Here is a 27,947-nt window from a genome sequence, read left to right on the forward strand (position 1 = left end):
CCTTACTTGGGGCCTTTTCACACTACACAATTATTATTATTATTAATATCCCGCCTCTCTGTGCAACACAACCAGGGCAGCTTGTAGTGATACAATTCTGTTTTAATTACCATGCCTACATCCTATGGAATACTGGGATTGGCAGGTTAGGGATGTGTATTTACAATTCAAACTACATACCATGGGATTCTATAAAATACAGCCATGGCCATTAAAGTGGAATCATAGTGCTATAATTATGTAGTATGGAAGGGACACTGCAAACCCTGGTTAGTATTCCTCACCTAGGCTTGATCCTGCTCAGCTTCTAAAATCAGATGAGGTACCAGCTGGAATGGTGGTCCAGCAATATCTGGAGAACATCAAATCGCCAGCCACTGGCATAGAGTGTATAGATATACCCAGATCCTCAGATTGGCATATCATTTACAGTGGACCCTTGTTATACGCTGGGGTTTGGTTCCAAGATCCCCCATGGATAACAAAATCTGTGTATGCTCAAGTCCCATTAAATATAATGACATAGCAAAATGGTGTCCCTTATAAAAAATGGAAAAGCAAGGTTTGATATTTGAAATGTATACTTTTTTGGAACATTTTCAAACCATGAATGCTTGAATCCGTGTATAAAAAATCCATGTATAAGAAGGGCTGACTGTACTTATGTTTATTATCTTCCAAGATTTTGTGCTTGGCTGTTGAGGAATTTGCAGCAGTTGCTCAGATGCCCACATTTTTCCTAGTCTGCCAAGTGATCATTATGCTCCTGAAGAAAATGTCCACAGCTCCAATCCAGTTTACAACTAGGTGATACTATTATACTCACAGATACTTCATACCCATCTAAAACTAAACTATTAGTGTTTGCTGCTTCTGTTGTTTCCTGATTCTCTCTGCTTAATGTGATCCTTACTCTAAGTGCTGTTTTTTTTGGGTGGGGGGAATTTAAAGGGAGGTGTAGAGGAAAGCAGAACTCTGCAGGGAAATCTTGCAATATCAAGTGGATCCTTGTTTGCTCAAGGTTTGCTTCTAAAATCCCCCGTGGATAACAAAATCCGTGGATGCTCAAGTCGCATTAAATATAATGACATAGCAAAATGGTGTCCCTTATGAAAATGGAAAATCAAGGTTTGATATTTGAAATTTATACTTTTTTAACATTTTCAAACTTTGGATGCTTGAATCCATGTATAAAAAAATCCATGTATAAGAAGGGCCGACTGTACTAAAAAATACAGCTTGGATTTATTCCCAGACACACAGGTTTTTACTCCAGCAAACCTGTGCACAAATCACACACACACACACAGGTTTGGGGAGGGCTGTCCAAGTTCAAAAATTGTTAGTGGTGGATATTGTCAAAAGAGCCTCTTTTACCCTGTCTTTGGCTGGACTCATAGGCCTGTTACAGACAGCCAAAATAAAGCTGCTTCGAGTCACAGTGGAGGTATGGTGTTTCAATGATGCATGCATCCTAAGAGTCCAGAAGTTGCACCAAAGCCACGCTCCAGCCCTAAGGACTGGAGTGTGGCTTTGGTGTGGCTTCTGGACTCTTAGGACGTATGCATCATTGAAACACCATACCTCCACTGTGACTCGAAGCAGCTTTATTTTGGCTGTCTGTAACAGGCCATAGATTGAACCTGGATGCACACTTTTGCTGAGCTTGGAAAGGATTTTGACTACCAGAATCCCCATCCAATCCTCTTCCCTCCCTCTTCACATTTGTGAGTGATAATGAGTAGGGATGAGAAGTCTAAATATCTCCTTCCTATCTCAACTATGTGTTGATTTTTATAGTTTTTTGTGGGTTTTTCAGGCTTCATGGCCCGTGTTCTAGAAGAATTTATTCCTGATGTTTCACCTGCATCTGTGGCTGGCATCTTCAGAGAATGGTGGCATGGAGGTGTGTGGGGTATGTATATGTGTGTGTGTTAATTTATTTTTTAAAATGTGTTTTTAATGTGTCTTGATGCCCACATGCATATACAGATGCAGGATGAAAGCTGCTCATCTCCTCTGTGAGAAGTGTCCTTTGCTCTAGTTGCTGCTGTACCATTCCAAGCAGAGTCCTGTTGGCAAAGTTGCTCTGAATTTATTTATCTATTTATTTAGAATCTAAAACCAACTCTCTCATCCCCCAATAAAACCAAGCCTGTCAGATCTTAAAAGGCCTGTTTAAATGAAGTCATGATTCAAACTGAAGTCAAGCAAAGGTGAAGGGGGAGCCCAATTTATCCCCTTATTGTTGATTTCATGGCTGGGCTCAGCTGAGGGCAAGGCACTGGGTAAAGCACTCCCATGCCAGTAGTGAAAGAGATAGGCAGCTTTATTCCCCCAAGGTGTATGGAACTAATGGATATCTTCCAGATAGGCTGGACTACAACTCCCAGCATCCCACCCATTATATACTATATTGTCTAGATATGAGAGTTTCAATCCAATGTATCTCAAAGTTGCTCAAGAAAAGCTGCTGTACGGATTGATTATCTTTTCCAGAGAGAAAGTAGGAAAGGTTGTATTTTTTATGAGTATTAGTGATCCATTTTCTCTTGCCTGAATTGCACATGCTTTTGAAGTGCAGAAAAGGTCCCAATCAAATCAAGGTTGATAATTCCTTTCTCAGGCACTTACAAAACCAGAAAAGTTTTCAAAACTTTGAAAACAAAAAACAGGCAGATGGCAAAACCCAAACAGGAAAGTGCCAATGTGAATTATTTCCAGGATTCTGCCTTCAGACCAAAGGGGGTCCCTTTCTCTAGATAACAAGTGGAGTGATAATTATAGATTAGAAAAGAGCCTGATCAGCAGCTGCTGCTTGCGTTTGTTCCCTGTTGCAACCGACAGCACTAGAGAACTTGGCAAAAACAGGCTTCCAGAAGTGGAAAGATACGTTAGTCCCTGTGCTTGTCAGTCCAGTCCGGAGAGGCTCCAGCAAGCAATGAAAGCCTTGCTTAGTAGGTTGCTGAAGGGGAAGAGGCAAAGAAAGTGACCTGAGAGTGCTCTTTCACTTAGGGAACACAGAAAAAGGGCCCAACTCATCATTCCTGTGCCTTCAGTGGCCAAAACAGATCAATAGCAGGTTAGTGTTTTTGTAAAGATTATATATCCAGTCTCTCTACTTTGGAGTAAATTAGGATCTGGTTTCTTAAAACAATATTTATAATGTATACAGTCTGTTTTAATGCAGTATAAAGTTTAATAAAATTATAACAGCAAAGCTGTATTGTATAATATCTGTCATATTCAGGTCTGTCTATCCTTCAGCATTGAACAGCAAAGTTGTATTCATTTAACAGCCAAATTAAATACATATTTAACAGCAAAGTTGTACCGGTGAATATCATATTTGAGTTTGTCTGTGCTTGGGTTGCATTGGTGCCCTTCTATTACTTTTCATTTGCTTGTAATACTAAGGCGATCAGCAATAGGTTTAAGACTTCTCCACATGCCTCAGTACACACAGCAGTTTATGTATAATGGACTAACTTTTGCATTGAAAGATTGGTTGTAAAGGCATAAGGTAGACAGTTAACATTCATGACTAGGAATGCAAATTCTCTACTACTCACAAATCTCAATGGCACCATCAGAGTAGAGCCAACATGGTGTAGTAGTTTCAGCATTAAACCAGGATTCAGATTTCTGTTCACCCATGGAAATTCACTGCATGATCTTGGGTGAGTCACACTCTCTTGGCCTTACTCAAGAAGACCCCTGTTTCAGAGCAAGGAGATCCTGAAATGTAGTAGGGCTGTATTAACATGGAGTGAAGTGAGTGAAGCAAGAAGCATAGTTCCATAATTGGAAAGCTGGCATAATAACTCCATTACATTCAGAGTAAAAAATTATCAATGAGCATCACGTGTGAGTCTTAGCCAGCTTTGAGAAATATTGTGTGACTATTTCATCTGAGCTGGCTTTTGGTTTGTGTCTGTGTGGTCAGGGCTCAGAGGAAGAATGATGGGTTGTTTACATACATGTGGCATGATAAATGATCTTAATAATTATTTTAAAGTAGGCTTTTAGGACCCAGTTTCAAAATTAATTTTGCTTGAATTAGAATAAATATAAATAATTAAATTAGAATAAATAATAAATAGAATAAATAAGCAGTCCAGTTCCAAATGTCTTGCTATTTTTAATATGGCTAGGAGTCCAAAGTGTGATCCTGGCACTCATTATATGTGACTAAATGCTACAGATGTTAGTAGAACATATGCATAAAAAACAAAGCAAGCTTTGCGAAGCATGATTGTGTAGTGGCTTTTGTATATCATCCAGTGAAGAATGCCATTAAAACCAAGGCTAATGAATTTCCTAACACCTGATCTCAATCAGTTAAATGAGTTCTCTGGAAATCTTACAGCCACTTCACTAATAGAAATTTTGTCTTAGTTCGGGAATGCCTAACTTTACTCTTGAGGATTCTACTTAGCCACTGGAAGTCACTTTATGAAAACCCAGCATGAGTTCAGAAGGTGAATGGTTTTTAACTTTTTTCTAAGTGCATTGAAGCTGCATTGCTAATAGCTTGTTAGATTGCCTTCACTGGCAATTGAGTAAGGCAATAAGCATTCTGTCTATCAACAGAATTGCTACACAAGTGCAGGAGCTGCTATCTGTTGCAAAATTCATCATCAACTTCCAATTTCTATCTCCTCCAGCTCTGGAGGTCATCTTGGGAAAACATCAGTTATGCTTTCTGAAATCATACCAGTTGTTGAAGTTATAAATGCTGTAAATGCACTAAGACTGTTCACAGTGGAAATTGTAATCATTTATGTTTAAAGCAATATTCTGTGTAAAATGTGACTAATGTCCTGTTTTGTTTTGGCATCCCACTTTTCCAGAAGCAAGCAACAGAGATGACGGTTACATACTCCAGCAAAGTTGCAAATGCTACTTTCTTTGGGTTCCACAGACTACTTCTCAAATGGAAAGGAAGCATCTACAAACTGCTTTACAGAGAATTTTTTCTCTTTGCTAGCCTTTATACAGCGATAAGTGTATTGTATCGGTACATATTTTTCACTTTGTGAAAACACCCTTGTCTCTGTAGTGGTTTTGAGCAATTACTGATTTTGGGATCTGCAACAAAATATTGATGTTCAGAATACTGCCATTTCAGGATGCTAGCTAGCCCTGCCCTTTTATAGAGGACTCCATACAATTCTTCTCCCCATCCCAATTTTCTATTTGTTTCCCCTAAACAGGTGTTTCTATAGCTGCTGAGCAAGTTTCGCCATTAGTGAAGAACTGTTTTCCTATTTGTTTTACTTTTGTAAAATCTGGCATTGCCCAAAGTAGTTTATGCCTCCCACTTGTGTGTCAATGTGCTGTTTTGTCCACATAAGGATTTACACAGAGAATGAATTTGTAATGATATACATTCACATATGGCACAACTATAAGGACTTAAGAATAGCCCTACTGGACCAAACCAAAGCCGCACCTACTCCAGCATTCAGCTCATATAATAGCTAACCAGTTTCCTATAGAAGCCCATCAGCAAATGCAATACATCTCATGCTTCCCAAAAACTGATATACAAAGCCACCATACCTCTGATTCTGGGGTTGATTTATAGTAGCCATTGCAGCCATATTAGTCTGACAAGTAATCATTGGTGGCCCTAACCTGTATGAGTTTATCTTATCCACTTTTGAAGCCAATTAAATTGTCTGTTATCAGTATATCATCTAACAGTGAATTCCACAGTTTACATACTGTCTGAAGAAGTGCTGTCCCAAATCTCCCACCGTTTGGCTTCAATAGATGAATTCAGATCTATTATCAAAAAAGAAGGGGGAAAGTTAACCCCATCAACTTTCTCCATATCATGCACAGTTTCAAACATTTCTGTTGTGTCTCTCCTTACTTCCTCTCTAATGGCCACACTGCAGAATTAATGCAGTTAGACACCGCTTTTACTGTCATGGCGCCATCCTGTGAAATCCTGGGGTTTTTGTTTGTTGTGGCACAGAAGTTCTCTGACAGAGAAGGCCAAGTATTTCATAAACCTACACATCCCAGAGTTCCATAGCATTGAACCATGGCATTTGAAATGGTGCCAAACTGCATTAATTCTGTAGCATTAATTCAGATGCAGCCTAAGAAAGTCTTGTACACAAATTCTAGTGATGTTAATGGGAACTGTGCATCATTGCTGGTCCTTTGCATTTTGTTTCATTGAGGAAACAGATTGTTTTGCCATTACCACCCAGGCTACCTCCTCTACGTTGATGAGCCAGAAAATGAGAAGAATTAAGTACTGTGTCTCTGATACTTAACATTAAATGGTTTGTAAAAGGCACCTCTATATCCTTTATGGAAACTAATCGTCAAGAATTTCTGTTCCCACTGTTGCTACAAGAGGAATCTGAGATGGCTCTAAAAGGTTTATCTCACAAGAGTTAAAGTGTTTGCCTTTTTTGCAATTGGTCACACAATTCACTAGAGTTTGCTCTCAGTCTAATGTTTTAGTGTGTAAGCTGCCCCGGTTGTGCTACACAGAGAGGCAGGATACAAATAAAATTTATTATTATTATTATACATACACCATTTGCAGTTATCAAAACTTCCTGTATAATTAACCTGTAGAATCCATTGTCTATTTATTTTCCCACCTTTCTTCCAAGATGGAACCCTACTTCATGGCTACCTTGTCCCATAAATTATTTAACTGGATATCTCTTTTGGATAAAGTGTGTTACTAACTTTATATGGCTACTGTGTTATTATAGAAATAAAGGAGCTTATCAAATGAACTTTAAAACTGGCTCAAGCATCCTGGGCTGCAGCCGGGACACGGGATGGAGGCGGGGATTATCACATGCTAAATTGCCACCTAATTACTGCCTGCCATCAGCCCGGGTCCAAGCCAGGTCCCAGCCGCACTCCACCAGAACTTTTTTGAGCTGGAAAGCTTCTGACTTCTAAAAGGTGTGGGCAGGAGCACAGCTGGGACCCGGCTTGGACCCGGGCTGATGGCAGGCGGCAATTAGGCAGCGATTTAGCATGTGATAATCCCTGCCTCCATCCCACGTCCCAAACGCAACCCGAGATGCTTGAAACAGTTTTATCATCTGATAAGCCTCATAGTTGTAATGTATTAAGTGGTGGTGGTCTTTTGTCTGGCTAATGGATCATAACTGCACATTCAAGCTCAAACCACCTCAATATGTGTAGCATACAGTAGGTACAGAGATAATTCATATTGTTGCTGGGAAAACCTATTCTCCCACCCCTCACTGTTGTGGGTTTTCTAACCTCAGAAGGAATAGAGACCTAAATTCAAATGTTAGTCCCAACTTGAAATCAGTGGAAACTTAGTTTTGTTGTTGCTGTGTTCCTTCAAGTGATTTCTAACTTATGGTGACCCTAAGGCAAAGGGTTTTGTTTATTTGTTTGCTTGCTTTTGGCGAAAATGATTCAGAGGAGGTTTGCCATTGCCTTCCTCTAAGGTTGGAAGAGTGTGACTTCCCCAAGACAATCCAGTGGATTTCCATGGCTGAATGGGGATTTGAACCTTGATCTCCAGAATTGAAGTCCAACTCTCAAACCACTACACCACTCTGGGTCCTAGCCAACACTTATTTGTGTTCCATTGATGCAACAGATCTGCTCTAGTTGAGATTTAGGCCAGAAGTGTCTGACTTGTGTAGCAGATGGTGTCATTGTCCCTGCTAATCAAAAAGTCCCAGTGAATCCTGGCTACATCATTTAATATATTGAATAATGTCTTTCTAACTGCCAAGAAATGCCAGGTCCTGTCCTGGCAAAAAACCACCTCTGAATATTTCTTGCCGAAGAAAACCCTGTGAAATTCATGGGGTCATCATAAGTCAAGAGGCAACTTGAAGGCACATACACGCACAATGCATGTTGCTAAATGTTTAGAATGCCAGTCATAGGCTGCATGTGCACTGCAGAAATAATACAGTTTGACACAGCTTTAACTGCCATGGCTCAATGTTATGGAATTTTGAGATGTGTAGTGTGTTGTGACACCAGAGCTCCCTGGCATAGAAGGCTAAATGACTCACACAAAACAACAATTCTCAGAATTCCATAACTTTGAGCCATAGCAGATAAAGTGATGTCAAACCAGGTTATTTCTGCACTGTGGATGCAACCTTGTTGGGTTAGTGGTAGCTTTTGCCATAATTGCAAAACCATCTTGAGAACTTCCTTGTGGTCCAGAATGCTGAATACTTCTGCTTGCACACATCCTGTCTTCAATGCTTATCATAATTATTAAAATTAATTTTAATAATACTTTTATTATTCTTTCCTGCAGATTTTTCCTTACAGGAAGCCAAAAACGTTACTTTGAAAAACTGTCAATTTACTGTGACAAATATGCAGAGCAGATCCCAGTGACTTTTGTACTTGGTAAGCATGTATTCCATAATTATCTGATATGTAATCTGACTTTGCTGGGACCTCACAATCTCTTGGAAAGAGAAGTGGACAGAAAGATAGACTGAGGTCAGAGTCCATTCTAGTTGAAAACAAGGACAGTAGGTTCTGATGTCAGCGGAGCAGTGAATCCATTCCAATTTTAGTGTTAACTTTAAAATAACTATCCAAAATGCTGTGTTAAATGCCTCTTTTCATGTTCATATTGAAACCTGGAGTGAAATCAACACCCTGCTGGTATCTAAGCCACACGTCTTTGCAGGTTGAAGGATTCTGTAGCTGTTGTACAAAAAGCTATGATTGAAAGCTCTGTTAATAGAGCTCTTGGTCAAAGGTTAGAAAAGTAGCCACAGGGGCCTGGGGATTCTGGGTACTGTAGTTCAAAAAATGACCATTTCCTAGCTCTGATCTTTTGTTGTTGTTCTTGTTGTGTGCCGTCAGGTCCTTTCTGACTTATGACAGCCCTAAGGCAAACCTATCATGGGGGTTTCTTGGCAAATTTCTTCAGAGGGGATTTGCCATTTCCATCCTCAGATGAGAGAGTGTGACTTGCCCAAGGTCACCCAGTGGGTTTACATAGCCAAGCCAGGATCCAGAACTGTAGTCCAACACTCAAACCACTATGCCATGCTGGCTCTGCTCTTGGTGTGCTGTAATAATAGCAACAACATAGAGATCCCCACCCCACCGCCACTAAGAAATTAAAGTAGCAAAAGCAAAAACCTTGGGGAAACCTTGGTGTGGATTTTTGTCTGCAGGTGCATGGGCTCTGAGCAAAGTTCTCATACTTAAAAATCGATTCCAATGCTGAAAATATGCTTGAAGGATACCTTAATTTTGTATATCCATGTGCTCACTTCCCACCTGAATTAGGAAGTGAAGTGCACTCTCTCCTACCATGCTGGGTGTCACCTCATGCAAGGGGGCCTGATGGGGGTAAGGGTGGCAGTGGACAAAAGGGCAAGCTGGCCATCCAGACTTTGCCATGGCATATGCCCCCTGTCATCCAACCTTGGGATTTCTATCTAGGAGGAAGCCTGGAGCCAGAGCAGCTGTCAAGGGTGCATGTGCACCTGTCCTGCCCTGAAGAGGGAGGGGATCCAACCAGGTGTCACCCCTCTTCTGAGTGTTTACACACCCCACATCCCCACAATGACAGTACTGCCAGTGCACTCCATAAACCCTGCACACCCCCAGTGATGCCACTGGGAGGGGAAAAAAATTCCCAAAAAATAACCTTAAAAGCCAGGCAGCCACACCATCCATCCAACCACACTATCATAACTGTTTGTCACACACATTGTTGGGTGAAGACGTCAGTGCCCTGCTCATCAGTCCTTTGGTTGATGCAGCTGTGTGGCTTTTAAGGAGAATTTTAGGGGATCCAATTGGAAGATGGGTCATGGCTATGTCGTCTTAGCTACTTCACCCATACAGCATCTTGGCCTTTGTTTCAGATTCACTACTTCTGGATGTCTTAAAGTACCTGGATACTTGGATACCTTTAAAAACATCTCTGTGATATTGTTCTTATATTTTGTTCTGGATGGAATGGAAATACTGTGAGCCAATCATGCTGACACTGATTCTATGGCTGTAAAGGAAAAAAGCTCAGCATTCTCTAATGGCGCCATAAAAATAAGCACACAGCAATTTTCCATACTCTCAGGTTGGCATTGTAGTGCAGAACTTGGAACACAATACCCTTTTCTCCAATATACAGGCTCAGCGTAGGGGACAGACTGTGCATAGTGATGGCTGCCAACTTGGGTGGCTTTAAAGGTGGATTAGACAAAGGATAAAGCTCTCAGTGGCTACTCATCATAGTAGTTACATGTTACTTTCAGTGTCAGAAGCAGTTTACCAGTTGCTGTGGAATACAACTGGGGAGTGCAGTTGTATTCATATCCTGCTTGTAGCTTTCCCAGAGGTACCTAATTGGGCTGTGGGAATCAGAATGCTAGACTAGATAGACCTTGGGTCTGTTCTAGAAGGATTCTTCTTATATTCTTCTGATTGCCTACATCCTACTGTAATCCCCAGTCATTGAGGACTATAAAGTACTGTGTGCATGGCTAAACTGAATCTTTTCCCCAGAGCAAGGACTGGTTGCCATGAAATCGCACACCAGTCCCAAGACTGAATTTGAACAAATTTCTTGTTAGATCTGTTTGCACACCATGCATTCTGCTCATACATCAAATGTACATATGGATTTACACTTCACACTAATCCATTTTTCCACCTGAGGAACTTTTTTTTCTACTTGGAAACTCAATGAGAGGATAACAGCACCTTTTGCACTTTTGGTACAACACCAGTTTAATGATGCTGCTTTCCGTTTTTGCCTTCCCACGTTCTTCTGATTCTTGAACACTTCTTCTGTCTTGAGATTGGTAGCAGCTGGATAATATTTAACACATTTTAAGTATCCCTTCTCACAAGTGCAGTGTGTTTTTCTTAAAAAAACAACAACAGAAGACTGCACAGTTGTGTTAGCGCACTCCAAAGCTGTAACATCACAGTTGTGTAAGCCACTCCAAAGCAATAACTGCATAGGTGCGTCTTCTGAGAGGTGGTCCCAAGGTTCTGGATCTCCTTTCTAGGGATGCTGGAATGGCACCTTCATTGCTGTCTTTCCATCTGCAGTCCAAGACATTTCTTATTGTGTCAGGTTTCTAAAAGCTTTTTTTAAAAAAAGAAACAGACATGATCATTTTTAACTGTACTGGTTTTAAAACTGGTGTTTTTTTTTTTTTGAATTTTCAGTGTTATTGATAGTTTAACTCCATTTTAATGTACTGTATTATATTGTATTTATTTTCCTTTTAATGCCAGTTTTGGGGGAAAAGGAGGGGAAGAGGAGGTAGTGGCAATCACAGTTGTAGTGAGAGGATGAGGACAATTGAAGTGTTAACACTGGTTTGTCAATATTTACATAATTCCTCTTTAAACAATCCTGTTCAAGATTTGACTTCACTACAGAACTACAAGTACAGAGTGCTAGACAACATAGGCGTGTTTTTGTACATCTAAATGTTAGTAAATTTAAGTAAGCAGAATATTTGAAGATCTAAATATATGTAATATGTTTAGCCAGAAATGAGAATCAGGATTTTTCAAAATCTGCAGGGTTCTATGTTACTTTGGTGGTGAACCGTTGGTGGAACCAATTTGTCAATCTTCCATGGCCAGACAGAATTATGTTATTGATCTCCAGTACCATCCAGGGAAGAGATGAATATGGTCGCTTGCTCAGGAGAACACTAATGCGCTATGTGAATTTAACATCCGTCCTCATCTTTCGTTCGGTGAGCACAGCCGTCTATAAAAGATTTCCAACCATGGACCATGTGGTAGAAGGAGGTATTGTCTGTTTCTATTCTTCTCCATCTCGGCTCCAACCTAAGGGGCAATAATTCCACAATCTTCAGTGAATCCTTAATATATATCAATATGGCCATGAACGTTGTCAGAGAGAAAAGCAGCACTAAGTTCTTAATTCTCAGAGTTATCCCCCACAAAAGAAATATGTACTTAGGGCAGAGGATCACTGACTGCAGGATCACTATCATAGCATAAGTGTTACTGAATTTTCTAAGCAGATGCAAAGCCACCATTATAGTTTAACAGGAATCTTTGCAAAATCCCTTGCTGTACCCCACAGAGAATTTCCCCATATGTCCATCCTTGAAGCAAAGGCCCAGTACTGCATGAACCAGTTCTTCTCAGAGTCCTTAGAATCACATTTAGTGGAAAGGAGTTTCAAGAAACTAGCAGGGCTGAAGTCCCAGTTGAAATATCTTAGGTAGGAAAGCAGCAAGTGTTGGGTTGCATTTTAATTTGAAAAATGACTTGTAAACAAAGGGTTGTGTGCCTCCCCGCTGTCCTGCTGCAATCAAATTCACAACCTCATAGAATCTGGATTTTTTAAAAGAAAAAAATAGTGTTTAGCCCTTAGTTGTGACTAATTTGTTGCTTTCAGTGAAACTAGCATGTCTATGCATATGTAACTCCCACTATGTTCAATGAGAGTTACTCCCAGGTAGGTTCATATAGGATTGCACACTTATGTGCTACTGAGTTCTTCTTGAATGAGGTTGTTAATATGTGTGTTGAAGTGCTGGAATACTTTCAATCATGCATGTCCGGCCAGAAAAACTCTAATAAAAAGTTGACATCTTTTAAGAACAGCGGTCACAGAGAGAGCACCAGCCATCTATTGTTATGCAGTCACCTATCCTGGATGGTATGCATGTTATGTGATTTGTTATGGAATGAATGTGACTAGTGTTGTACTTGGCCTTTCTAGAAATTACATAAGATGGCATTGCAATAGGCAGCTCTTCCCAGCTTGTCTTGGCTGTGGCAGAAGGAAGCTGTAACTACAACATCATCTGGAAGAAATCCTGTTAAGAAAGGCATAAATTAAGGGCCCGAACAGACAGGACAAAATAAAAATGCTTTGCATCATTTTGGAGATATGCTGTTTAATGATGCATGCGCCCTAAGAGGCCGGAAGCCATGCCAAAGCCACACAGCTTTGGCGCAGTTTCTGGACTCTTAAGATGTGTGCATCATTTAAACAGCATACCTCCAAAGTGACCAAAGCAGCTTTATTTTGGCCTGTCTGTTTGGGCCTAAGAAAGCTGGAAAAATAAAACTGATAAGGAAAAGAAGCAATATTCACCATGTATATTTCAGTGGTTAAAAATAAATGTTTACAGTTTCACTGGTAAGTGCTCACTGTTTTACTTACCAGCTTTAATTCACAGAAGTTTACCAAAGTTTAACTATTTGGAGAGGTGTACAGTATACATTTAATATACGTGTATGCTGCACAGTACATAACTTATTTTCACAAATAAGTTGTTATCCTGAGAGTATTTAAAACTACTTTTTATCATTACTTATTACATTGTTTGTGCATTGTACATTGGTTTATTCACTATTTTATGCTTGGCATTTCATTATTGGCTTTTAAAAATACTAGAGTAGATACGAGAATGGCATAAAAGTTTGAAGGAAATCCTATCAAAATGCTTTTAAAAAGTAATTAGAAAAACTTACTTGTTGGATCTTCTTATAAAGAGGAACTGGAGCTCTCATTCCTTATGTTACTTTTGAAATATAACATCATTGCAAACAAAAGTAACTAATTACATGTAACTACTTTAATTGTAGTTCAGTTTCTTCCAAGCTCTGGTAGACCCAAAACAGAACAAGATGATCTGAGCACCTGCTTCAGATCATGTACTCTCGGAAGAAATTGGACATCAGAAGCCAGCTGTATTTCTTTATGAACAGGTTTTATGACATCAGAGGAAAGGAGAATATTTGATGATCTTAAGTCTCCACATCTTAAATACTGGGTCCCCTTTGTCTGGTTTGGAAATTTGGCAGCAAAAGCACGGCAAGACGGAAGGATCAGAGACAGTATAGACTTACAGTCACTGATGAATGTAAGTAAACAAAAGCAGCAGAAAATCAGGATGTGTTTCTTAAACCTGTCTGTTCAATATACACCATATTCGAGACTTTCTTTCTTTCTTTCATCTTATGATTTTCCCAAATTTTGTGCTGTGTTTTAGTATTCCTATAACTTCCAAAGCTTGTTGCTAAACCAAATAACATGCTGGACCAAATAACATCTTCCATATTTTCCCAGCCCCATTGCTTCAGATTTTGAATTCCTTGTTTTTATTTAAAGTTTCCTATTTCAAGGCTAGCCCCAAGCCTTAGAGATGATGGGCAAGTACCCTTTGGTGAACCCTATTCTACACATGCTATGGTTGACTGACATATGATGATCCCATGAATGCGAGACTTCCATGAGTCCTAGTAATCAACAGCTGCCTTGGATCCTGTATAAGAAGAAAGTCAGGATATAAATTAAATAAACAATTATCTCTGTTGTTCTGAGGCTGCTAATCAGCTATTGCAACAGTTGATTTGTGATGTGCCTTAGATCCTGTACAAGGATAAAGGAAAGATAAAAATTAATAAATTAACAAACAGCAGTCAGAAAATCCATCACATCCCTACCTGCCAAGCCCCACTGTACCCTATAATTGTAAAATATTGCCATTCTTTTCTGTGACATATTTTCTTTGTTTTTGCATTTCCTATTTAGGAGATGAATCGGTATCGATCTTGGTGTAGCCTGCTCTTTGGTTATGACTGGGTTGGAATTCCATTAGTGTACACACAGGTACTATACCATATCTAAAGTATGAGATGCATTTGGGGGAAGGGAATCGTGGGAGGTGAAATTTTAAAATTTTAATGCATAGACATTGAAAAGTTTGCACCTCCCTCTATTGTAGTGTTTTATAAATATTATAAATGTGATTTCTTCAACAAGATTATCTCCAGGTATATGGGTATGATGCTCCCTAAATAAATGCTCATGTTGCTGGGACTCTAAGAATTGTAGCTCAGCATATCTGGAAGGCAATAGGTTGACAAAGCATTGGGGAAGATTTGGACAATAACTCATCTGAGGTCAAATTGTAGCCATACACCTTTGGGGCAGGCTGCTATCTACCATAATACATTTGTATCAGTCATTATCAGATATGTTTGTATTGAAAAGGCCATCAATATTTAAGAAATTCCTTTGTACCTCTAGGAAACATAAAGAATATAATAGCCAAGATCCTACATGTGCTTACGTAATGTAAATCTATACTCGTAGTTACACAGTGGTTCCATTGTATCACTTTTCTGCTAAATACCAGAAGTGTCTATCTAATTGTTTATCTGCCTAAATGCCTGCTTGTTGTCCCTTTTCATAATGAGAAATGCACAGTGGCTGTTTGGGCAATCACAGTGAATAAAGTGAAGTCATTGAGGAATCATTATACATCATCCAAGAAAACACAATTGCATGACTGGAATCCTGTTGGTTAGTCCCAAACAGAGTAAAACTCTATTTTACTCCCTCCCCGACTTTGTCGACATCTGAGCATCTAGCATCACATCATGCAGAAATAAGGCAAAAATTAACCAGCAGAATAGGAAAACAATTGAGCAGTTCTTTAAAGGGACCGCTAGCGGGAAATTTGAATCACTAGATTTAGAGCCAGCAACTTCACACACACCAAACGCGAGCACAAGCGGAGAAAGATGGCGGTTTGCCACCAAGCTAGACCTGTGGGATGGCATGGGATGGGCATGTTTCACCCCTCTGCCCACCCTCTGCCCATTACCCCTCCCTCCTGGATCCCTATTAAAGCCCAGTGCTTTTGAAAAGACACAGAAAATGCCTCGGTATTGAAAGCAACAGGTTAAGGTGGATTTGTGCTGCCCCCCCCCACCCAGAATTTGGGTCAGGAAAAACCAGCAGAAGTGTGAACAGCCCCCTTTTAAACTGGTTTGCAAACCAGTTTATAACGTAGTGTGAACAAGGGCTAAGATGCCACAGCCATGTTATTGTAGAAAATGCAAACATACCAATTTGCAGACAGTCATTTTTACACAGGTCTTCAAAAGTACCATGATGCTGCTATAGCCCCAGCGTCTTGTCCTCTGCACACCATAGCCCTATCTCCCTACCCTATACCCTTTTTGGGATACCTTTCAGTCTTTTTTTTTTAAATCAATTGTGTAGTCACAGCAATTGGTTAAGAAAAGAAAAGCAGCCTGCTTGGCAAAAGTGAGGGAGAGGAGCATAATCACTCCCACTCACACCATGTAGCTGCTTGCATATCAGAACTGCAGCAGGAAGAACATACCACAGATGAATCAATAGTGGGAAAGCAGTGTGATTAGAAAGCATTGCTGATTTTGCCTATCAGTGAAAGGAGTGCTCCAGGAATGACTGGAGGATGAAATGGCTACAGAACATACATAATAAGGCATGGCTACAGACACTACTATCCTGATGTAATACTACTTTGGTGGCCTTGTGTAATAAAGGCCAAAGACCTCCAGAAAACCCCTAAATTCCTGTAGATGTCTGTTGCTATGCACCCAGCTATGAGAAGATAGTTGGATGCTTGGCTGCTGCTCCCCTCACTTTCCACCAACAAGGAAATGGCCAGGTTCTGGAGGTTGCAGCTGAGAAAAAGTGGGTTGCAGGGGATTGGACAGCAGGCTATTGTAGCTACTTCTTGTAGCTGCATCTCCAAATGCAACATTGTGACCCACATGTATATGACATCAACAGGATTCCAGTCACAGTCTTTTGGATACAGGTGTACTTGCTTGTTATATATTAATTATTATATTATTAGGATACCATTAATGTATAATAAGAGCAGTACTCAACCTTTGGCTTTCCATATATTTTGGACCTCATATCCCAGAATCCATGGGCATGCTAACTTGGATTTCTGCGGCTGACATCCTAAACATTTGGAAGGCCAAAAGTGGAGAGTGACTGAAACATAATATTAGAAGAGTACTACTATTGTATTAATAATACCTACATTATAGTATTGTTAAGATTACAAGATAAAATAACAGTATCAATACTATTCATCTTAATGGGATTTTAACTCATTTTAGGTTGTCACTCTTGCTGTCTATACTTTCTTCTTCACATGCCTGATCGGACGTCAGTTTCTGGACCCTGAGCAAGGCTATCAAGGTCATGATTTGGATCTTTACATTCCTATCTTCACATTGTTACAGTTTTTCTTCTATGCAGGATGGCTAAAGGTAAACTGCCTTGTGGTTTTAAATGGGTTTGGAATGCCCTTGAAATTTTATTCAGATTTGGTGACTGGGCTCTTCCCAAGTCAATGGAAGTAAAGGGGTCCTTTATTCAAAGTTATGTTACATTTGTTGTGAAGTTACACAAACAATTAGTCTACTCCAAATATCTCATTATGCACTTTTGAAAAAAGAGTTGGCAGTTAATCAGTAGCACTTCTGTATCAAATGTACAACTTGTTTTAGGAGATAAACCTTAGATGGTGCAAAGGAGCACTATACTACTTCTGCATTGACCATGTTTCTTACACCTTCACACTGATGAAAATGTGCATACCAAAAGATTTGGCATTTGCAATTACAGTGTTAGCAGTATTTTGGGGTCACACTGCTTGCAAGTTCTAGAGCCTCTGTACAATGTCCTTTCTGTTATCAGGAAAGTAAATGTGTTCAACAACTTATAGCCTAACTTTGCAAACAGCCATCTATCAACAAAGCCCTTTTCCCCAGTTCTATATATAGCTTATTACCATTACTGAAAATATTACTTTGCTGCTTATACTCCAACTGTCTTTGTGTGTATGTGTAAAGGAACCTGTAAGCTTTGAACTTCACATAACATTTCATCAGGTAGACTGGAAAAGGAATGTGTATGTTCTATTATGTGCCTTTCCAGCCTATGCTTGAACCACTTCACATGTTACAGTGCTCTTGTAGTCACTGAAAATATTAACAAAGATGATAACATTGGTAAAACGAGCATTTATTTTATTTATTTAAAATATTTCTAGGCCCCTGTTTCTAAAGTCATAAAAGCATAGGATTCAGCACCACCATAATCAAATAATAGATATAAAACATGGTGAAAAAAAGAAATAAAGCAAAGAACAGCTTATGAAAGTATAAATAATTTGTTTAATCAGGACTGAATTAAACACTTTCCCCCCTCATCCCACCTCACACTGGTCTGGGGAAGTACCAAGATAGTTTACTCCTGAGGCAAAGCAGAAATGGAAGGGTCCTCTCACCCATGTCATGATGCACCGTACCCAAAACCAGCCATGATATTTTGACACATAACAAGCACCTCCCCCCCTTCCAATCAATAAAAACACAAAGAGAAAAAGAGAAATTATTAATAGTATTCTGCCTTTTTAATAGCAAGTAAAATATGATACCTGAGGCACCTACATGTTCTGCATAATGTCACAGTGACACAGGCTGTTCTGTCTGCCTGACTGTTTCTCCCAGTGCACAGCAATGGCTGAAGAGCTGCCAAGTGCAGCTCTGTTTCCCCTTCCACAGATTGGCTGTGGGGATGCCCCTGGGCTTCTTTCAGCTGCTCTTGAGCACATAAGAAAGAAGGAGTAGCCTTCACCCACAACATAAGTGTACTCCTATCTCCTTTCATGCTCAGGAGGGCCAGAACAAGTCTGGGTGCACTTTCATTGCCAAGCAGTAGCCAGGTGGGAAATGGTGTTATGACCACCAGAATGAAGTACTTGGATATCTTTTCCCTCAAAGTCTGAAAAAATTCATATACAGGCATAATACACAGTCATAATGTGTATGTCACCAACCAGATGCTAGCCCAGTTGTGTAAAGATACTGTGCAACTAGAGGCCACCAGGAATGGGTGGCATTGATGAGGAGTTATTTTTTTATTCAATTTGTATTTCTTAAGAAAAGGACCACATTCCAGAATGTCAAGGGGTTTTGTGATGTTGCCATAACCATTTTGTTCATGCTCATGGCCAAACAAATCCATCTGACACCTAACAAATGTTAAAGGAAATTACTTAATACTACAAGCAAATCATGGCTTCCCCTCTGCTATCGCACAAATTACAAATGCAAGTTACACAATCCACTAAATGCTTTCTAATGAATATTGATTTACAACTGATGAATTTACAGAGTCCCATTAAACTCTGTAATCCACTATAAATACTGTATTAATACTCGTATATAAGTACCTTACTGATTCTTTACTTTCTGATGCATCTGAATTGTTAATTAAAAGGGGAAATAATTTAAGACTGCAGATATGTAGTCTCAGCCCTGGTTAGTACTTGGATGGGAAACTGCCAGGGAATACCCAGGTTCTGTAGGCTATATTTCAGAGGAAGGAACTGGCAAACCAACTCTGAGTGTTCCTTGCCTAAGAAAAACCTATAAAATTCATGGGGTCGCCAAAAGTTGACATCTGATTTGAAGGTGCATGCATGCACACACACACACAACCCCAAAATTGTATCATGTGATATAGGAAGAAGTAGTTATCCCCCGTAAGGTTCTTCATGATGCTCAAAGATGACATAGATGGAGGAGTCTATTGATATCAGTTCCAAAATATATCCAAATCAATTGTCAGAAGACTTTACAAGATTGAATGGTTGTGAATCAGGTGTGAACTAAATTACTAATGACCAATATGGGTAATTGTGGTGGTGGGGGGCATCAGTAGATGCTAGAACAGGAGAGACTTATAATCAGGAGAATCTATCCCAAGTGCCCATATAACTCAAAACAGTGATCCAGAGAACTGTCACAAATACATAGGAGTGACATATGGGAGAAGTCAGGACTTTCTGTTTGTATTGCAATGGTTGTCACTAGTTAAAGATAAGGTGCTGTCTAAAAGTTACACTTCTCCATTTCTATGAAAAAGCAAATTCCTCCATAGCGCACTAGCTAAACATTCAAACATTCTTCAAGGCAAGTCCATATACAGTGGGCCCTTGGTATCCACTGGTGTTTGGTTCCAGGACACCCCCCCACCCCCAATCAATACCAAAATCCGTGGATATTCAAGAGCCATTAAATACAGTGGAGAGTAAAATGATGTTTGGGGATTTTTGAAATTAATGTTTTTTGAATATTTTCAAGACATGGATGCTTGAATCTATGGATATGGAAGGCCAACTGTATAACTAATTGCTGTAGTCCACCCTTAAAATTATAAAGGTAGGCTATGCATCAGGCCTAAGAAAATACAAAATAACCTTTTCAAAGCCATCATGCAGCTATTAAATGTGTCCATGATGCTGACAAGGATTCTAGCACCCATCTGCCTGTGGCAGGGGTCCTACTCACTACAGTGATAGCATATGCATTGTAAGCTGCATGAAATATACAGTGTGGGATTATGATTAGAGCCAGAAGGCTGAGAAGAAAATCCTGTTGTTCCATATTGGCTGTTTATAACACAGAATATAAAATTGATATCTATCTATATCTCTATCTCTATCTCTATCTCTATCTCTATCTATCTATCTATCTATCTATATAATTTTTAATGCCACAGACCAAACCAAGTTCACCATTTGTTGTTGTTGTTGTTGTGTGTCTTCAAATCACTTTAGGCCTATGACAACTCTAAGGTGAAACCATAATAATAATAATAATAATAATAATTTTTATTTATATGTCCCACCTCTTCCAAGGATCGAAGCGGGATTACATAATTAAAATAATACAATGCAATTGAACTGTCAATAAAATACTAATATTGTAGTATTAGTATTTATACATCCCTATTAGTTCCTTAAAATCTCCAAACATCAATTCATATACCATCATACTTAGAGAGGGGGGGTCTTAATCATCATCTCTATACCAAATCCGATGGGAAAGCCCACAGAAGAGATCCGTCTTTAGTGCCTTCATGGCATTTTCTTGGTGAGATTTGTTCAGAGGGGGTTTGCCTTTCCTGATGCTGAGAGAGTGTGACTTGCCCAAGGACACATAGTGGGTTTCCATGGCTTAGTGGAAATTCAAACCCTTTTCTCCAGAGTTCAGTGCTCAAACCACTATACCATATTGACTCTCAAGTTCACCATTAGCACTTCCCAAATTCACTAAAAATTAAAATTAAAGAGGAGTTCTTCAGATCTCCCTGTTAAAAATCCCTCAGCAGCATGTGCCAGTGATACTTGCAACTACTGGGTAAAATGATCACAAAACAGACCTCATCATAATTAAATGAGAAGTATACAGTCACCAAAAGAGTTGGAATAAGTCAATTTCTTGGATTACATGTCTCAGAAACCTCCAGCCATGATGAATAGTGGCTATGATTTGCTAGATGTTTTGACAGTTGTAATCCCAAAAAGTAATTTACCCCAAATCCAGAAAACCTAAACTGAATGTTCTTCACACACACACACACACACCAGTGCAGTTAAAATATTCAGAGAGAGAGAGAGAGAGATTTTAGTCTGTTGTGGCATAAAAAGTAGTATCTTTGAGACTGACTGGACGCATTCCGTGCATCTGATGAAGTGACGTGTGTCCACAAAAGCATTTGCTGGAAATGTCTTCTTCCCAAAGGTGCTGCTGGATTCCTTTAGGTCTTTTCATACAGTTAAAATAGCTGTTATAGAGCTGTCATCTTGGTACAACTGCATGAAAAGGGAGGAAAGTTTGATTCCTTTCTCTTGCTGCATAGAGGAACTTAAATTATTAAAGTATATCTTTTCCTCCATAAGCAAAGTGGCTGTTGAAGCCGGTTCTTTCCTATTGTTGCTCAGCTGCCAGTCATATGGGTTATACATAGGACAATGGTCAACTCACATGAGACTCTTTTAATCCGAGTCTCTGTTGTCCTGGATTAGTTTATAATCCATTTAGATGTCGCATCCAGGAGTCCCCAAAATAGCACTTAATTGTCCTGTGTTGCATTACTTTCCAGACCACATGAGATCACATGCCATGTGCTCCTGGCAAGATCAGCCTTTCTTCCTGCCAGTGCAATGTTTCCTCTATAGTCACTCTTGTAGATATTCTTCATTCATTGACGGTTTTTCCCTGCTCTGTGCTCGCTTACTCAGAAATATCTGTCTCACTGTCTGGTGCAACAAATTTTGGTGTCCTATTTTTGTGGTGTCAAGACTTACATAATAGTCCATGAAATCACAAATTCATCTTTAAACCAGTTTCTTGCTGGGTTTGACTAGTCCAGATCTGTTTTTAAACTCTGTTACCAATGAGGTAGCCTTGAGCAGTTACTGCTTCTCAAGTTAAAATTAGATGTGAAGGGGAATATGTATTATGTATAATTAACCTGTTTTCTTCCCGCAGTGGGATTTCCACCAAAATATATATCTCAGCCATCAGATTTGCAAATTAAACCATGTTTACCTTCTAATGATCATCCATAAAACAAAGCACACAAAATGCAAGATACATAGGTGAGAAAAATCATAGGCTACAGCAAACAGATGTCTTTCACTACTTGCAGAGCACCACTAGAGGGGAAAAAAAACTTCACAATAAAAAATCTCACAATAAACATAGCATCTAGTTTGAGTCTAAGCCTAATATCACTGTGTAGGTGCTTCCAAAGAAAAGCTTCTATTGCTACAAATCAGAAGTTATTCCATCTTTGCCTCTTTGATTTTTTTTTTCTTGTAAGATGGAAGGAGCAGTGGAAGAACAGAGAAAATTACAGTCAGAAGATGGCATTCCCTGTAAATTCAGTGAATGAGACAGGGCAATTGCACAATAACAGCTTCATATAGAAGCACTCTTGTATTATGGATATAGAAGACATTTTTCATTTTTTAACTACATGCACAGGGTGTTGATTGCATGAGGAGGGGTAGTTTAACCCTCCTTCATCCAGCTGTGATTCTGAATACTGCTGTCCCTATGCTGTACAAGCTTGGCAAACACTTGGAAGTAATTAGTTAAAAGTAACATAACAAAGGTATATCTCATAAGTAATGCAACAAGTGGGAACAAACTTATCCTTAATACCTGGAGTGACAAATAATGTTTTCTGGTCATTCTTTAAACATTACTTTTCAAGGGCGTTCTTAGGATATTTTTCATTTATTTTTTTCTTCAAGTTTTATACCAATTTCTTATATAATTATTTCATTCTACTACTGTTGTTGTTTCAAAAAAGTAACGATTGGCACAATAAGTTGCCAAGCAAACCCTATCCTGCAAAGGGAATGGCAACAAAAATGGTATGTGTTCTTTTTAATGAACTACATTATTTGGTTTAAAATATATTTCCAAGCACTTTCCTTAGATTATTACACGGTTAACTGATGGGAACTTTCCTCACTATTGCAGTGTGTGTGTGTGTGTGTGTGTGTGTGTGTGTGTGTGTGTGTGGTGCGGTGATTTTCAGGATATCAGTTGGAAAAAGAAGGATTAAACTTCCCCAACTTCAGAACTGATGGGTTCCCAATGCTTATTGGGAAGCGTGAAGAGTACACATCATCATTTAGCAAAAGCCTTATCTTTTCCAGACACCATTAGCATTAGTACAAATCTGCAGTTTCAATATCTTTCTATATCATTCCATTAGGCGGTATCAAGATCTTTGTATTATCTGCTCACTAGGCAGTATCAAGATCTTTATCTCCCTGGTAGCAAGCAGTAATAACTATTTATTTACAGTACAATGCCCAATTCTAACTGCAGGTTGCTGAGCAGCTTATCAACCCATTTGGGGAAGATGATGATGACTTTGAAACAAATTGGTGCATTGATAGGAATCTGCAGGTAAGGCTAATAAATAAGCTTCCAATTATTACTTTCTTTTGTAATGCAGTTTTGCAATACAGGGATGTTCCATTCCCTTTCCACTTCTCAGAGATTAACAGAAAAAATTTATAGATGCCACCAGAGTATCCAACACCCTGCTGAAAGCCATCTGGCAGGATCAATATTCACCATTCTGCCAACCTCTTTTCCTCCCTTTCCAAGCAAAGACCAACTCCAGGGCTAGTCTACACTTTGACCCAAGTTGGGCCATGACCAAGGACTGAGAAGGGCTCAGAGTTTGCAGAATCAGAGCTTCCTCTTCTCTGTCTTCATCACACACCCACATCTTCCCCTTTAGCTCAATACTGATGCCAGTTTCTCTGGGATCTAAACCTTCTCTGAGAAGATCCTTTTCATTATATGTACAGTAACAAGGATTCTTGTATTAATATATATTAATATATGTAGCGTGTCATGAAGCCATTGTCTTTAATACCTCTGCTAATGGATTGGAATTTGTGAGACTTTCCTCTTTCCAGCGAGGCTGGGCACCATATGAAGCAGATCCATCTCTGAAGAAGCCAGCCACAGATTCTGGCGAAACATCAGGAAGAAACTCTTCTAGAACATGGCCACATAGCCCGAAAAACCCACAAAACACCATGACAAATAGCTGGGAAGCTATCTGTTCAAAGTATTAGAACTAGTGTCCATTATTAGAAACTGGACAATGGACATGTTACCCTGGCAATATCCAAGTGTCAAGATAAAGGTATTATTGCTAGATCTGCCAAGTCAGGAGCGTTTCAGCACCTGAGATTTTAGGGCCAGACCATGAGCCCTTGGTAATTCCATTCACTATTATACACAAGCAACAGTCACAGTTGCTCAGACTATGCCATTCAAATAAAAAAAACTAAAAAGTTTAACAAATGAGGAAATATTACTCTAACTGGAGTAATATTCAAGCTCTGCTTTGAATGGCAAAAAACAAACTTTAACAACGAGCAGCAAGCTTACACTTAAATCATCATCAAGGATACAGCACAGTGTTTTTTATGTATATACAGTTGCTCAATTGTTGATCATTGAGACTCAATATTGTCAATACAAATGTATATGTTTTGTGAATGAGACACGTCCCTGTTGCAGTTATTCCAATCAATTATATATAGTATTTGTTGTTTCCCTCTTTCTTTGATGAAAAAACAAACTTTGCCTAGCTGTATTTTTGCTAGTTGCAATCTGCAATTCTAGGTGTGTGATCAGTGAGCTTGGAGAAGTTACTTTTTTGACTACCACTCCCAGTATCCATCGGCTGTGAGATTCTGTGGTAGTCCAAAATGTGGCAGTGTATTATCTGCCCCCTTGGGTGGAACATCTTCTAGAGTGGTAGTATCAGGTGCTCAGCCCCCCCCCCCCCTTTATCCTAGCCTACATTGGCAAAGGCAGTGGGTGTTTCATCACAGAGCTTGCCTTATCTGACTGTAGACTGGTCCTGTTCTAAAGATCCTAAAAGTATATCTTGGGTATACCCCTTGAACAGCAGGTACAAACTACTTCTGAAATTCCCAGAAGATGTTTAAAATAAGATGCAAGCAATTGCAGCAAATTATATATTCATAAAATATGCCAGTTTAATTGTGCAGTTCTTTGGATTATGGTTTAAGAGTATTATGCTTCAGACAGCATTATAAGTGTTTTAATTCATGATCATTATCCTAGGTCTCACTTCTGGCTGTTGATGAAATGCACATGAATTTACCACGAATGAAAAAAGATATTTACTGGGATGATTCATCAGCTCGCCCACCATATACATTAGCAGCAGCAGATTCCTGCATTCCGTCTTTCCTTGGATCAACCATTGAAATGGGGTATGTAGCTCTACAGTACCTTATCATAGTTTTCTATTGTCAAAACGGTTCCTCAGTGGTTGCCCATTAACAGTTACTACTTGAACTAGGATTAAAGTTTTAAGTGTCACTGATTCTGGAGAGGATATAGCAAGTGACAATGAAGCGATCAGACTGCTTGATCAGACACAATGTCTCTCTGATCTAGCATGCTGTTTCCCATAGTGTCCAGTTAGATGTCCCATATAAGAAGCTACCATACAAAATTATAAGCAGTACATTAGGTTCAAAACACACTGCAGAAATAATCCAGTTTGAGATAGCTTTAACTGCCCTCGCTCAATGCTAGGAAATTCTGGCAACTGTAGTTTGTGAGACATTTTGCCTTCTCTGTCACAGAGTTCTGGTGCCAAAATAAACAGCAGTTCCCAGGATTCCCTTGCATTGAGTCTGGGCAGTTAAAGCTATCTCAAACTGGATTATTTCTGTAGTGTGTTTTAGTTCAACAGCATCCCTTTCCTCATGTTTCCTGGCAATTAGTATTAAGGGTATGGATGTAAATCTTTGCATACTTCATTCTCCCACATAAAAATGAATAATTTCAAATGTTTTCTTCTTGCTGGGCAGTTTTTGCTCATATTTTCACATTTGGGACATTTTTTGCCAAAAAAAAAATATTTGGACCAAAAAGGGGGTCAATATTTTATTTACACTGATTTTTGCCCCTTATTTTACCCCCAAATGGGTAAGTGTTGTGGTAAATCACATTTTCAGGCAGTTTTTCCACCTAAAAATTTTTTTCCCCACCTGGCTGGAGATGACATGAAGTCAGAGAGTTGGTGAATTTTGTTTTCATTCAGAATGTGATACAGAGCCAGCCAAACAATTTAAGGAGGAAGTTATATGGAAAAAGACAAGTACTTAGAAAGAGTATTTGGACAGAGAGGAGAGGGGAAGAAGTAGAGAGGGCTACGGTACTATTGTTAACATTCCTGAGATTAATAAAAAAGGGGGGCAGGAAAATGTGAGAAGACTTTGAGGTGTTGCTGGTGAGTAAAAATGTGGGGAGCAGGGAGGTCCCAAGGACATGTTTTTGGCAAATAGGGATGGATCCAAGCAGTGCTTGTTAAACAGAATTATAATTATAATTCTGTTTAGAATTACATTGGCTCTCCTGTGGATTGCCCTGCCCAATATCAACCAATGACATTGTGTGCCCACAGGTGCGCACACATCACCATCCATTGACTAATATGGGCTTGAGCTTCCATTTTGCTTGCCATCCATGGAGGGGGAGCAGAATCAAACCCCCCACTATACTTATAAACCTTCCAGAAAGATCCTATCTTCTTTTTTTCTGCAAAAGTTATTTTGGGCTGTGAGGGTTTTTCCCCCCAAACCACCCTCTTGACCATGGCTGGTGCCATTTTTGGAATACATAACAATACACACAAGTAGAACCTAGTTTGCCATTGGTATATATAAGTGTTTCCATGTTTTCTCTTGCAGCCTGGCAGACAGCCAGTTCCTGTATGGAGAAAACTGGCACCGGGATTGTGACAAACCCAGAAGGCAGCATTCAGTGTTGAGAAAAGTGAAGCGATTTCTGAGTGTCCGTGAAGAGTCCCCAGTCCCAACCAAGAGCTACCAAAGACAGTCCAGTGAAAATTCAGTTTTTTTCCCATCTCATGAAATGCACCACATTGGCAATCTGTTAGAAATGCACTCTAGAGGGAGACATTTTGCCTCCAATGAAAGAAACAACCATGAAGCACCTGATAAGAGTATGAAGGGACCCAGCAGTATCGATCTAGGGATTATAAGAGAAACCAGCAAGAATGATACTCTAGAGACAGGTTGCCAGTCCACTGTGCATGACAGCATAACCAAAATGGATCCTGTGGCCTCCAAAAAGAGTGCTGTTGAATCTGAGGACAAAGAAGCCAGAACAGATTTGGAAACAAACAGCACTACTCTCATCCAGACAGAAAAAGATTTTGGCAGTCAACGTGCATCAGAGAGTGACTCTGAGATACTCATGCTGACTCCCAATGAACCACAGAACTGTCCTGCACATCCGCTGACATTTCCTACAAAGGCAGAACCACCACACATGGAATCCAGGCTACAGGACTCATCCACGAAGAACCAAGGGGGAAAGGACCCATATTCACCTCGAAGTACATCTGAAAGTTCTACAGACAGTCAGTTATGGAGATTCCCAAATGTTCCTACTCAGCATGCAGGGCCCACCACAGAAACAGCTCTTCTTCCAGAATCTTCTAAAACATCTTCTGGGAAAAGTAACCTGAGCATCCCAAGCACACCTACCTCTGCTTCTGCTTCTCTAAATACATTTGACATAAGCTATTTATTGGAACAGGTAGATGCTAATGAAACTGATATCCTTCATATAGTTGAGATCAGCAATGGGAAAAATAAATGAGAGATGAAAGAGCACCAGCATCCTTTGCTCTTGACTCCTACAGCCAACAGAATATTTATTTT

At 39.5% G+C, this 27,947-nt stretch overlaps 1 protein-coding gene across 2 annotated transcripts; it reads left to right on the plus strand.

Annotated features, from left to right (window-relative positions):
* The first annotated feature begins 773 nt into the window (after positions 1–773).
* Positions 774–27,896, plus strand: BEST3 (bestrophin 3). 2 transcript variants are annotated; one of them, XM_089524135.1, is made up of 11 exons: positions 774–807; positions 1,820–1,915; positions 4,854–5,020; positions 8,303–8,397; positions 11,557–11,790; positions 13,732–13,886; positions 14,558–14,635; positions 16,936–17,088; positions 23,521–23,601; positions 25,309–25,460; positions 26,949–27,896. In XM_089524135.1, exons 2-11 carry the CDS (start codon positions 1,856–1,858, stop codon positions 27,883–27,885), a joined length of 2,112 nt encoding a protein of 703 aa, XP_089380261.1. In that variant the 5' UTR covers positions 774–807; positions 1,820–1,855; the 3' UTR covers positions 27,886–27,896. The 2 variants fall into 2 exon arrangements, with proteins under 2 accessions (XP_089380261.1, XP_089380262.1); XM_089524136.1 differs by lacking the exons at positions 774–807; positions 1,820–1,915 and adding an exon at positions 2,922–3,082.
* Positions 27,897–27,947: the final 51 nt, after the last annotated feature.

This window comes from Sceloporus occidentalis, unplaced genomic scaffold (assembly GCF_023333645.1).
Source record: "Sceloporus occidentalis isolate IW3139 unplaced genomic scaffold, rSceOcc1.0.p SCAF_5, whole genome shotgun sequence".
Taxonomy (NCBI): Eukaryota; Metazoa; Chordata; class Lepidosauria; order Squamata; family Phrynosomatidae; genus Sceloporus; species Sceloporus occidentalis.

Coding starts and splice junctions, on each gene's coding strand:
- BEST3 (XM_089524135.1), top strand. CDS start 1,856: ATGTTTCACCTGCATCTGTGGCTGGCATCTTCAGAGAATGGTGGCATG. Junction 5,021..8,302: donor GCGATAAGTGTATTGTATCG/GTACATATTTTT, acceptor TCTTTCCTGCAG/ATTTTTCCTTACAGGAAGCC. Junction 13,887..14,557: donor ACTTACAGTCACTGATGAAT/GTAAGTAAACAA, acceptor TTTCCTATTTAG/GAGATGAATCGGTATCGATC.